Source organism: Balaenoptera borealis (genome assembly GCF_965194805.1).
Source record: "Balaenoptera borealis genome assembly, chromosome: 17".
NCBI classification, from domain to species: domain Eukaryota; kingdom Metazoa; phylum Chordata; class Mammalia; order Artiodactyla; family Balaenopteridae; genus Balaenoptera; species Balaenoptera borealis.
Genome location: NC_138876.1, coordinates 37,373,090 through 37,385,882, shown reverse-complemented (window position 1 = coordinate 37,385,882; position 12,793 = coordinate 37,373,090). Strand labels below are relative to the sequence as shown.

The 12,793-nt window shown below is 39.8% G+C and overlaps 2 protein-coding genes across 3 annotated transcripts in view; one reads left to right on the top strand and one right to left on the bottom strand.

Moving 5' to 3' along the window:
- Positions 1-1,813, bottom strand: part of STK3 (serine/threonine kinase 3) — a 315,343-nt gene extending 313,530 nt beyond the window's left edge. For both annotated transcript variants that reach the window (XM_082364364.1, XM_082364365.1), the window contains exon 1: positions 1,495-1,813. In XM_082364364.1, coding sequence (XP_082220490.1) covers positions 1,495-1,520 — 26 coding nt within the window. In that variant the 5' untranslated portion in view covers positions 1,521-1,813. The remainder of the gene's footprint in view (positions 1-1,494) is intronic.
- LOC309615137 (uncharacterized protein) overlaps positions 1-12,793 on the top strand; it is a 343,686-nt gene that overhangs the window by 231,443 nt on the left and 99,450 nt on the right. The gene's annotated exons all lie outside the window — the stretch shown is intronic.

Below are 12,793 nucleotides of genomic sequence, written 5' to 3'. Positions count from 1 at the left end.
GAACATGTCTCTCTGAAGAGAGCTAAAAATAACTCTCTTAAATGTGCAACCACCACTTTGAAAGTATAAGTCACCATGGAACGGTGATATATACCACCCATCCCTCCCCCAACCCCTCCAGGTTCTCTTAATGTCCTTGCAAGGCAGGGGTTCTCTTACGTCTATAGTAAAACTCTGATAACTCAGAGTAGAGCTAATCAATACAGAGAATTTCTACTTCAATTCAGAGTTATTCAACTTGGCCTTATGGTACTATCTTGGAGGTGCCCCTTACAGTCCTTCCAAAACAAGATGGGGGAAACTTTGATTCCAGTTTTCTTCTATAGTATTAAAACTGGGTGCCAAATCAATATTAGAATTGGGATATTTTAAAATGCCAGAAAAGAATCTATCAAGGGCTCTGACAGCAGGTGTCTTTTGGAAACTCCTCCACAACCCCCCTTTTTCACCTGAACAGATGGTTCCCAGACCTCAAGGCTCACATGTCTAGTCACACAATTCACAACAGCTCACAAAGTTCCTACCTTTTTAATTATTACATGTTCTTGAATATACCACCTTTCATCTAAAGATCTCTAAGTATCAAAACACTCTTTACTCTTCACAACAGCACTATGGGAGAGAGATTAGTACCCTTATTTTATAAATTAAAAATGAGAGACTGAAGTTAAATGTTTTATCCAGCATCAGTTGATTGATTCATTCTTAAGGGGAAAATGCACATTATGAATTTATATCAATGGACAGCCTTGATTCAGCTTCACGCGATCATTTCAAATACCAGTTCAAAAGTATCTACTGTTTACTCGTACACTTCCAATATAACAAAGAATAAGTATAAACTAATAGTAAATACCAAAGCATCACTATTTTTACATGCTAAAAGAAAACCAAACCAAAAAAAAAAAAAAAAAAAAAACTATATGGCGGAGGGGTTCTAATTTAAGATTCCTACTGTCTTGCATCCATAAATACTTTTGAACTTGCGGAGGAAGGGGAGAGGAACACCTGTCAGTGCAGCATATCCACAATAAGTTTTACAGGCTGTGTAGCTATTAATATTTAATTTCTTGAACTGTAAATAAACAACCCGCTTTCTCAAAAAAAAAAAAAGGTAATATTATGGAAAACATTTGACAGGAAAGCCTGCATGGTTGTAAGCAGCCCAATAATTTCCTAGTTTTACGTCTCCCAGTTCGTGAACTTGCCACGAGGGGAAACTCCGCCCGCCCCAGGAGTCCGGCCGCGGGGCGCCCAGCGCTGCCCACCGACTCTCCACCCGCGCCAGGCCCGGCGGGCCGCGGGGGAAGCGAGGCTCGGCCTCCCCTCGGGCCCCCTCGCCCAACGGACAGGCGCGGCCCGGCACTCGGACCCGCCTCGCGACCCCCGGCGCGCCCGGCTCAGGGCCCGGCAGTCGGGGGAGGGGGGTCTCGGTCCCCCACGGGCCTAGCCGCCCCCGCCCCCCTCCTTCTCCCCACGCCCCGCGTTCGTTACCTCTTGGGCGCCGGCGGCTGCTCCATGGCGGCCGGGGGCAGAAGGAGGTACCAGGTGGGCGGCGAAGGTCGGAGCGGGCAGAGAGCCGGGGCACCGGCCGGCCGAGCCCGGGGACCCACAGAAGGAAACTCCAGGAACTCAGACCAACTTCCCCGTAACTCCGCAGCGGATCCCCCGCCCGCTGGCGAGTGCGGCGCCTCCCGGCCCGCCCCGCCCCTCGGCCGCCGGCCGCCGGCTGCGGGCGGGGAAGGATGGGCGGAGCCATGCGCTGGAGAGGGAGACTGGTGGGCGGAGCCGAGGGCGGAGGGAGGGGCCGGCCCTAGTGCAGGGAGGGGAAAAAAGGAGCTGGGACTGGAAGGGCCAGAGGGTGAGGCCTAGTCAGGACCCAGAGCCTCTCTCTGCTGGCCTGGGGCACGTTGCTTTGAAGTGGCCCAAAGCTGCCGCTCCTCACTTGCCTTCATTGCTTTTGCCCCAGTCTGATTTGACTCATTTCTCTGGATTTCCCAAGGATACCTCCCAAACATCTTGAGCAGCCGTTTGAAGTACTGCTAACTGCCCACGCTCCCCTCTCTAGTTCTCATTATAATTATTGGTTATGTTTTCCCCCAGCCATCCCCCAGTAATAGGGATACTTCTGGAAATTCTTGTTTGATTTTGATTGTGGACAGACTCCTCACAATAATTAGGTCTAATTACTGCAATGACATCTCTCATGCACTAGATTCAGTGAGCTGTGGCCTTACCAGCTGTTCAACTGGGTAACCTGGCAAAACTATCACAAATTATGGTGCATGGAAAATAACTCAAGAAAGGTTTGTTTCCTTCCCTCTTGCCACACCTGCCCCCAACCTGTCCCCAAGGCCCTTACCCCATGGTAATTAGACCCCTCCTTGTATCCATATTGTGTGTGTACCGTTTAACCTTAAATTTCATCTATAAATATCTCTCTTATGACCATACAGAGCTGCTATGTAATGACTTTGCTTGTTTTTGTCAGAAATTGTCAAGATGTAGTATCATAGAGTTTTTTGAAGATTCGAGCAAAGAATATGAAGAGAATATTGTAAACATTAATCCAAATTACACTTGTCTATTAACAGTTTTTTTGCATTATTTTAAGTTTTGCTATGTAATAAACTTACATGATTTATTTTCAAACCATTATCTTCTCCCCCAAACTTAGTTATTTTAAATTTGTTAAGACCATTCATTGTTGAAACCTAAAGTCAAATTCTGTGAACAAGAGAGATTATTACAGAATTTATACTTATTTGCATTTATTAAAGATCCACAGAATAACAGTTCAGAAGTAACAAGATGATCATTAAGATGTCAAAGCTAGGAAGAACCTTTGAAATTATTTCATTCTATCCCTCACTCTGTCCTCATCCCCAACACTGCTAGTACCTTTGGGCCTACGGGTGGTAACAGCTCTGCAATTCCCAGATTCCTCCTCTATTCTCTACATTCCCCTAGACCTCAACCCTCCTCATATGACCCTAATTTGAGTGTACCTTCAAAAGGGTTTCCTACTGGAACCCTACCTGAGACACCCATAAAGAAGTCTTGTGGAAGGAGGAGGAATAATATCAGAAAATAAATCTCTGCGGTCTCCCCTCAGTTTGAAAGGGAGAGGGCTAACAATTGTTGTATGACCCCAATGGGATCAGACACTTGGCCTACATTATCTCATTAAACCCTTAAAACTGCCTTCTTAGGTAGTTATTCCTGCTTTAGGTGAAGAAACTGAGGTTCAGATGGGTAGAGGGAATTACCCTAGGCCAAACAGAAAATCTGCATTCTAACTCATGCCTTTGTAACTCCAAAGCCATGCCTTATCCCACTGTAAGTCAGTCAATATATATTTACTGAGCACTTATGTATGCAGGCACTGTTCTCGGTGCTGGGGACTCATCAGTAAAGAAAATAGACAAAATTCCTGCCCTCATAGGGTTTACATTCTGGTTAGGGAAACATAATAAGACAAATAAGTAACTAATCAATAATGTTAGGTACTGAAAACTGGTCAGGAAGAAAAATAAAATGGGGAAAGGGAATATAAAGTGGAGACAAGGGATGAAATTTAGAAAGGGTGGCCAGGGAAGGCCTTAATGAGAGGGTGACTTAGGAGGAAGTACAGGGAGAGCCATGCAGATTGCTATAGGAAGAGAACTGTCAGGCCAAAGGAACAGTAAGTTCTAAGGCCTGAGGCCAGTGCGCCTGGCGTGTTCTGTGTTACTGAATAAAAGGAATTGTTTTTCTCCTGAATTACTCAGGAAAAAAAAAAATTGTCTCAAGTCTCTGTTTTAATTTGTGGAAAGCCAGCCTGAAGATTCCAAGACGGAAAGAATAGAAATCATCATTCAACCTGCAAATGAGAGGCAGCAGCATTCATGAACAGATGAAAGCTGTAGGAAAATCTAAGATTTAGATAAGGGTCACTCAGCTTCACTTGACTGTGAAAGCAGCATAATCTGTTTCTGCTTCCAACCGTTCCAGTTAGAATCAAAATCAAGTATGCACTTTAATTATACTAGTGAAGAGCTCACCACAATTCCCAACTGAGTGCTCTAAGAGAAGTAGGAGAGAAAGCTTCAGTCTGGGACCCAGTTCCTCTGAATAACAAAAGTGCATTCCTTGTCACTGAATATATGCACCGCCATGTTTTATAGGTAGAAAAATATTAAAATTTAAAACAAAATTTTTTCCTTGCTATACTAGTTGCTGCTGTTTATTGAAACTACAAGTTTGTATTACTCTTTTTTCTCAATTTTCTATTTATTTGAAAAATAATGCTAATTAACAACTGTTAAACTTTCTTACCTGGAAGAGTTTGGGACAAAGAGAAAGCTCTCTCAAATATATTACATTATGTAACTTTTTCTTTGCAGGGAAGTGTTTCCTTTCAAGAGGCAGCTTTACAAACACTTTCTCTTGATCTGTTTTCTCTTTTCTAACTTAGTTTTATAGTTAGCCTGCAACTAGCATGTTGCATTTGAATTCAACCACTATCCTCTTTTATCATAGCAATCTTAAATTTTTTTTTTAATCAATTTATTTATTTTTGGCTGCATTGGGTCTCTGTTGCTGTGCACGGGCTTTCTCTAGTTGCGGCGAGCGGGGGCTACTCTTCGTTGTTGTGTGCGGGCTTCTCATTGCGGTGGCTTCTCTTGTTGCAGAGCACGGGCTCTAGGGCACATGGGCTTCAGTAGTTGTGTCACATGGGCTCAGGAGTTGTGGCTTGTGGGCTCTAGAGCGCAGGCTCAGTAGTTGTGGTGCACGGGCTTAGTTGCTCCGTGGCATGTGAGATCTTCCCAGACCAGGGGTCGAACCCGTGTCCCCTGCATTGGCAGGCGGATTCTTAACCACTGCGCCACCAGGGAAGCCCTTAAATTTTTATTTCATTTATTTGTTTCACTTATTCCCCAATAAGAACAGTATTTTATTCATATTCGTCATATCAAAAGTCTAGCATGTCAGTTAACTATAAGAAACAACTCAAAATGACTTTTAAAACAAGAAGCCTAGAGATGGTCTTTCTAGGTTTGATTAATTCTTTGATTTCCTTCTATTTCCTGCCCTACTGTGCACTGCAGGGTCTCCTTGGGCTATTTCCCTCCCCTCAAATGATGGCTGTCACAGTTCAGGCACCACATGGAGACAGGACAATGTCCATCAACAGAAGGTTATTTCTTTCTGAATACCACTTTTTAAGATGGTGGAAAAGCCTATTCTAAAAGCCCTTCTACAGACTCTCCTTCATATCCTGTTGGCCAGAAGTATGTCACAGACTTATCTGTGAGAAAGAAAACGGTGTCATGAAAACCTCTATAGACTAATTGCAATTCACCCCATGGGGGTGGGCTTGGAGCTGAGGCTGGGACCAGCCTTCCCAGAAGCTTATCGCAAGGAGAAGCATGAGAGAAGAACAAACACTGAGATTCTATACTAACAAAGAATGGAGGAATTCTTATTAGGCAACAGCCTGCAATGTCTGCTAAAAATAAGTACCTAGAACGTGACAGTCACTGAATAAATGTTTGCTGAATCAGTGAATAGATTTCCACACAAAGAAAACATCAAGAATTTTAAGAGACATAGATAATTTATAAACTCCATGTTAAGTGAAAGTAAGTGTACCTTTTGTCATTTTATTTCCTCTCAGTTCCAAATTCATCCTTCATTGCCTGCTCTATTAAAATGGAGCTAGGCCCATTAAATATTCTTCTGTATCAGGTGGTAAGACAAATCAAGCTTTGTTACTAAAGGACTGTGGAGAGACATTACAAAAGAAAAGAATTTTCCTTCCTGGTTGTTGTGTGTTCCATTGACCCTGTCCCAGGGGCTGCTTCCCTGGGTTCCGGAAGTGCATGCAGGCAACAGCACGCAGTGGCCAAGTGTTTCCCTCCCCACCATAACTTCGCCCTCCTTTGGCCACTTTGGCTGCAGAGTGCCTCCAGTGAGACACCTCACCGTGAATAGCTTTCCCCAGCAACCTAAGATTTTCAGAAAGTTCCAGAGGGCAGATTTTTGGCAAGTTCCACTAACATGGAACCACAGCAACTCCTTCATTCAGTGAGACACAGCTGTGCTCTCTCCAACAAGGTTTGCATCTCAACCTGGGGTGGGGGGGTGGCCTCTTCTTTGGGTGCTCCATCTCAGCCCCAGAAAAGTACTGCTACTGATTACTGCTATTCCTATATTCTTTAGAGTTCTCTTTGCTTCTTAGCCAATCCCTTGTTACTCCAATCCCCTGTTATAGTTAATAATTCTTTCCATTAAACTTTCTCTATTCAAATAACCGTGTGCTCTCTGTCTCTTGTGGTTTCTGTATCAGATTGGACCTTGACTAATACAGAGAATAATAGCAAAGAATCTCAGGCCTCACTGTAAACTCAGAAAAAGGATTAATAAGACTGATTTCATTGTCAGTTCGATGTATAATTATCTACACAATAACTAGGACTTATGGGGGAAAAGATATATTTTGAAGATATGGTCCTTGTGCTCTAAGAATATGGTTTGGTTGAAAATATAGAATATAGAGAATAGAAAATATAGAATATAGAATATATATTTATATGAGTAAAATAATGGCTCAAGTCTGTACGTAATAAACTATCAGTAATTTCTGTCATTCAGAAAACTGTGTAGTTCAAATTGATATGGGCTGGAGCTCAGCAAAACGAAAATGCCTTCCATTTTACAAAACCCCGCCTCCTTATACGTCACTTAGAAGGAGAAAATCAGTTTCTGTTATATACAGATATAAGTTCCAGAACAAGCTAAAGATCTCTCAAAACACAACAATGATTGATTAAGACACTAAACCTGGGGACAGAGTGAAGGAAAAGAAAGAAATCAATACTAAGAACCTGGTAAACTCCACGACTTAAAGTCTTTCCATGGTTGACCTTTAGTTAAATTAATATAAGGAACTTATTGTCAATAAACTAATCAATGCTATGCTTTCATAATTTCTGTTTTTATATTTTTGTTTCTTTAAATTTCTTTTTATTCCTTCTTATGGTCTCTGAATAATTTCTAATTTGTCCTGATTAGATTAAGCAGAAAGAAAATTGTTTACTTACTTCTAGGCCAGGAAAGCTAGAAGACTACTCCTACACAGATATGCAGTAGTGACAGCAGTTAATGCTGTTGGAAAACTGGACAATAAGACTTACAGAGAAGTTGGAATAAAATTGAGCCACCCTTAAGGCAGTCGTGATAGATTCAAACTGAACTTAAATCCAACTACACAAAGCTTGGAAAGATATAGATTTTCAGGAACAGTCTCACGGACATGCTGAGGAAGGACTCATATGGCACATTAACAAAGCACAGCTTCCTAAAAATCTTCTTTACCCATCTTTCTCCCTTAAATTTTCATGAGAGCTATCCAAATCGCTCCTCCCTTGTTCTCTCTTATACTCACTCACCCTTCCTCTCCCTCATTTTGCTGGTACTTCAAGCCCTTTCCTGCAGAGACTAGTTGGACTTCCTTCTCTTCAATTCCATAGCTCTTCTAGCTCTTCTTATCTCGGTCAACACAACATAGTCCTGGGAGACAAGAAATGAAGGATCCTTCCCATAAGGGGGCCAGGGAAGCAGGAAGGAGAAAGATTGTGAATATTCAGACTGCAATATTTTTGTCCCTATCAAACATTCTTTCAATCAACATTTACTTATTAAGTTGCCAGGCATAGACAACGAGGTTTGGCCCCTACCCTGAAACTACAGGGTTTTCCCATTAAAAGTTTTACCTGGCTCTGTCTTTTGAATTTCTTTCCAAAGGGAGTGATTCTCTTACAAGAGGTAATTTTTTGCTTAATGAAGTAATTATTTTACAAAAATTACCCATGGAATACTTTTACATGGCTAATTTCCCTCAAGCATTTAAGCTATGGTTTCAATTTCAGTGTTCACTGAGAAAGAGGTTAAGATAACCATGGTTTTTATAATCTCTTTTGAAACAACTAATCAAAGGTATTAGAAAAAATCGTCTTAAGGGTACCTTGCTAATAAATCACCACTGACAAAGGTGGATTATCTTTTCATATTTGCCACAAATGAAGTGGGGGAGAGTAAGAGAGAATCTTCTGAACACCACAGATTTATGCTTGGTAAACTGAAATTATCTTTTAAAATGTAATTCAAGAATAAGAACATTGAAAACATAGATAAACATAACTTACTAATTTCTGACTGTATTAGTTAGCTATTGCTGCACAACAAATTACCCCATTATTATTTCATAGTTTCTGTAAGTCAGGAATCCAGGTGCAGCTTAGAAAGACCCTCTAGCCCAGAGTCTCTCAAAAGGCTATAGTCAAAGTGTTGGCCAGGACCACAATCACCTCCAGATTTAATTTGTAAATTTAGAGTAATCCCATTTTTTTTTTTAATCCTGAGAAGATTTTTTAGAATTGAACAAGCTAAGGCTCAAGTTTAAAGAGAAGAGAAAATACAGAAAAATAAATTTTGGTTAAAAAAAGAGAACAATGAAGAAAGACTTGCCCCACTAGATGGCAAAACATAGGATAAAATTGTAGTAATTAAAACAACATGGTATTAATTCAGAAACAGCTAAATTAATATATGTGATGAATACTGAGCCTAGAACAGAACGATTTTTATGTGGAAATGTTTATGATAAAGTAACATTTCATATCACAGAGAAAAGAATGAACCACTTAATAAATTGTATGGGCACAACTGACTATCTATTTGGAAAAATAAATAAATAATGTTAGATCTCTGTTGATATACCCCTGTATCAGGCTTCTTTATATTGCAAGCAACTGAAGACCCAGACCAAACTGCCTTATACAACAAAGGGTTCATTTAACTGGAAGACCCAGAGATAGAGCCGACTGTAGGGTTGCTTTGATTTAGTGGCTCAATACTGACATGAAAGACACTGGGAGGTTTTGTTTATTTATTTGTTTTTTGTCTTCTTTTTCCATCTCTGGGTTTTGACTTCTGCAATGTCAGTTTCATTCTAAGGCTAAACTGCTGCCAAAGGTTCAGTGTTCATATCTGTATACCAGACTGCCCAAAAGGAGAAAAGCACTATTTTTTGGTAGCTCCCTAAAAAGAAGGAGAAACCTCCTCTTCCAAAGAATTTCCACAACCTCCCTTCTTGTCTCATTGGCTCAAGCTGTCAGCCTGACCTATTTCCCAACATGCAATGATTTGGCTTACGCCTTAACAAATGATTGGCTTATCAGAATAAATCAGTGTTGGGAGATGGATGCGAATTCTCTCTTTGGTTTAAAATAGCAGGATCCTCTTTTAGAGCTATGGGTGGTGTCAATTTCCACTATGACCACCCCAAATGAAAGAAATGCCTATTACACAAAAGAGGAAAGAAAGAAAGCCTCCATGTCCACTATGACAATATATCAGAATAAATTCCAAATGCGTTAAAGATCCAACTAAGAATATGTTTGTCTGGTTAAAAACAGACAAACAGGATGCTCTACGCTCTACACTCTACGCTCAAGGAAGTAGAGCAGAACTCCTCACACTATAAGTACGAGCTGCATATAGTGGTTTCCTTCCAAAGAGTACAGTATGAAAAGGAGAGAAAGAGTAACTTTTCAGTAGGGAAACACAACCTCAGCCAGGTGATCAAGATTAACAACAGTAATCAGTCATATTGGTTGTAGGTACCATTGATATGATGTGATGAGGGCATTTTACCTCTGTGATCTTCCTCTCCAAAATACAAAACACTAGTCTCATTATGAGAAAACCATCAGACAAATCCCAACTGAGGTCCATTCTACAAAATACCTGACCATTACTCCTCAAAACTGTCAAGATCATCATCAAAAACAAGAAAAAGTCTGAAAAACTGTCACAGACCAGACTAGGCTAAGGAGACAAAATGGCTAAATGTAATGAGGTATCCCAAATATACTGGGAGTCCTGGAACAGAAAAAGAACATTAGGTAAAAACTTGAAGAAATATGAATAAAGTGTAGGCATCAGTTAATAATAATATCAATATTGGCTCATTAATTGTGACAAATGTACCATGCTAATAACATAACATGTTAATAATAGGGGAGATTGGGTTTGGGCTATATGGAAACTCCCTGTACTACCTTCAGAACTTTTTTGTAAATCTAAAACTATTCTAAAATTAGAAGCTTATTTTTAAATGTTTTAAACACATTAAAGACCTCCAAGATATGTTTTAGAAAAGAATATTTTAATAATCATAGATAGAAAACGATCTGACAAGCAAAATGCAAAACTCAGAAAGCAGAAAGGAAAAGCTGAACAGATCTGACTACATAAGAACTGAAAACTTGGGCTTCCCTGGTGGCGCAGTGGTTGAGAATCTGCCTGCCAATGCAGGGGACACGGGTTCGTGCCCTGGTCTGGGAAGATCTCACATGCCACAGAGCAACTGGGCCCGTGAGCCACAACTGCTGAGCCTGCGCGTCTGGAGCCTGTGCCCCGCAACGGGAGGGGCCGCGATAGTGAGAGGCCTGCGCACCGCGATGAAGAGTGGCCCCCGCACCACGATGAAGAGTGGCCCCCACTTGCCACAGCTAGAGAAAGTCCTCGCACGAAACAAAGACCCAACACAGCTAAATAAATAAATAAATAAATAAATAAATAAAGTAGCTATTAATTAAAAAAAAAAAAACAACTGAAAACTTTCATAAGAAAGACAATAACCAAAGTTAATAGATACCCAACAATGAAATAAAAGTATCTGCAACATATATATTAGATGAAGGACTCATATCTAGAATACAAAGAGAGAGAAAGAAACTAATTAGGAAATGACAGTCTAAGTAGACAAATGGGGGAAGCATCTAAAGTGATAAAATCAAAGAAGAAATTCAAATGATAAGTAAACATGAAAGGATGCTCAACCTCACCAATAATCAGGAAAATGCAAATGAAGCAAGACCAATGTTTTTAAGCCATTGGAAAGGGAAAGGGAGGGGGCAGGGGAAAAGGAAGACAGCAGTAGGGAGAGTATATGATTGCTACTCAGAGCAACTTGCATTTATCACCTTAAAAGTGTGAGATTAAAAAATATATAGCTGCTCAAGACTTCAGGAAGCCCACAATAGACAAGCTGTAAAGTGTGCTGCAAAGCTGAATACAAAACTTAGTGAGGTAGAATGAAAACAATCGCTACCTTTGTTTAGGAAAATATCTTGATAAGCTTCTTTGGGTTGGGAAGGTGGCACCCAAAGATTTGCTCTAAAACGAGGCAATATGTAAACAAAGAGCTAGAAACAGAATTGGAAATGTATATAAATTCCAAATGTCTTTGGACTCAGGAAGAGATTTAGTAAAGCACTAAATAGAAGCAGAATTAGATTCGACTGCCATGCCACTGAAGTGTATTCAGGAAGACACTAAATGGCCTCAAGGCTAGGCATATTTTTAAGCTTGTGTTAAATTTCATCTTTCCTTAAAAATTAAGTGCTGGTAACAGGTAGCTAGTTAATATTTATTCTAGGCTTAGGGAACGGTTATTTTTATAGAAAAAATATAGTTGTAGAAAAGTTTAGGCTGTCAGCCTTAGTTGTCCACAGCTAGAGGAAGACTAGCTTTTGGCATGCGGCCATGTCCAAGCTCAACCACTTACCTGAGGGCACCAAATTCTAGGCATGGTGCCTAGGAGGAAATAAATAGCCTCATATGTTTTAACTTATAAAGTCATGGCAAGCATCAAATATGGATAAGGTTAATTAAACTTACTCCACAAATATATGAATATTAGCAGGAGAGGGTGCCCCTTCAAGCTTCAAGAGGCAATATTACTAAAAGAAAGTGCTAAGGTTTTATAACAGGAATTATAATAGTAATTCACAAATCCATGAACTCATATAGTTGAAAATACAAACAAATTTGAGACTGGTATTGTAATCATCATTATCTCTAATGTTATCACAGACTATGGATCCATTATAAGCTTTTTTTTTTTTAAGGAAAAGGAAATTCCAGGCATACTCCAAATATTTTTAAAGTGTCATAATGGCGAATAATCACTTTTTCCCACAAAACCCCATTTTACTCTTGTAGACTTCTTCTCCATGGTCATTACCATCATCCTTATCATCACCACCATCATCATCAACACTTACTGAACATTCACTCTGTGCTAAGAGCTTTACATTAATTTTCTTATTTTTAAGTGTGAGATCTTTTAAAAATGCAAGTAACTCTGGATGTTATTACCAGTTTACACAGTAGCAGCAATCTTAAAGCAAGTTCCTTTGGGAATAGAACACAGAACATTAAACCTGAGAACTGAAGGGAAGGTGGCATGAACGATGAAAAACAAAAATGAATTTTCCTTCCTTCACAATTTTGCTTAAAATGAGAACTGTATGTATGGATTATGTCAGAATGAACCCAAGATGTTTGTTATATTGTATTTTTAACTGGCTCCTTTTTATAAAATGCCTCAAGAATAGTCAGCATAGAACCGATTGAATACCTGACAAGTGCAGAACACTTTCCTAAGTGCTGTGATTAAAATTTTTAATTAGAAAAGTATAGCCTTTCAATCAAGAAAATCTGGGAAATATAGGAAATGGTATGCTCAGTAAAAGAAAGTAGTGTCAACAGGTACACATCCAAAGTACAATTGTCTTGAACATTTTGATTAACCTTTAATTAAATCTCGTGATTTTCAAGGTTATGTTAATATTGCAACATAAGCATTTTCCATGTTATCAAAGTCTTTATAATCATCATCGTAACTGCTGCACTGAGCTTTATGATAATTTACTTGCTCCATTTTAAAAATTTAGGTTGT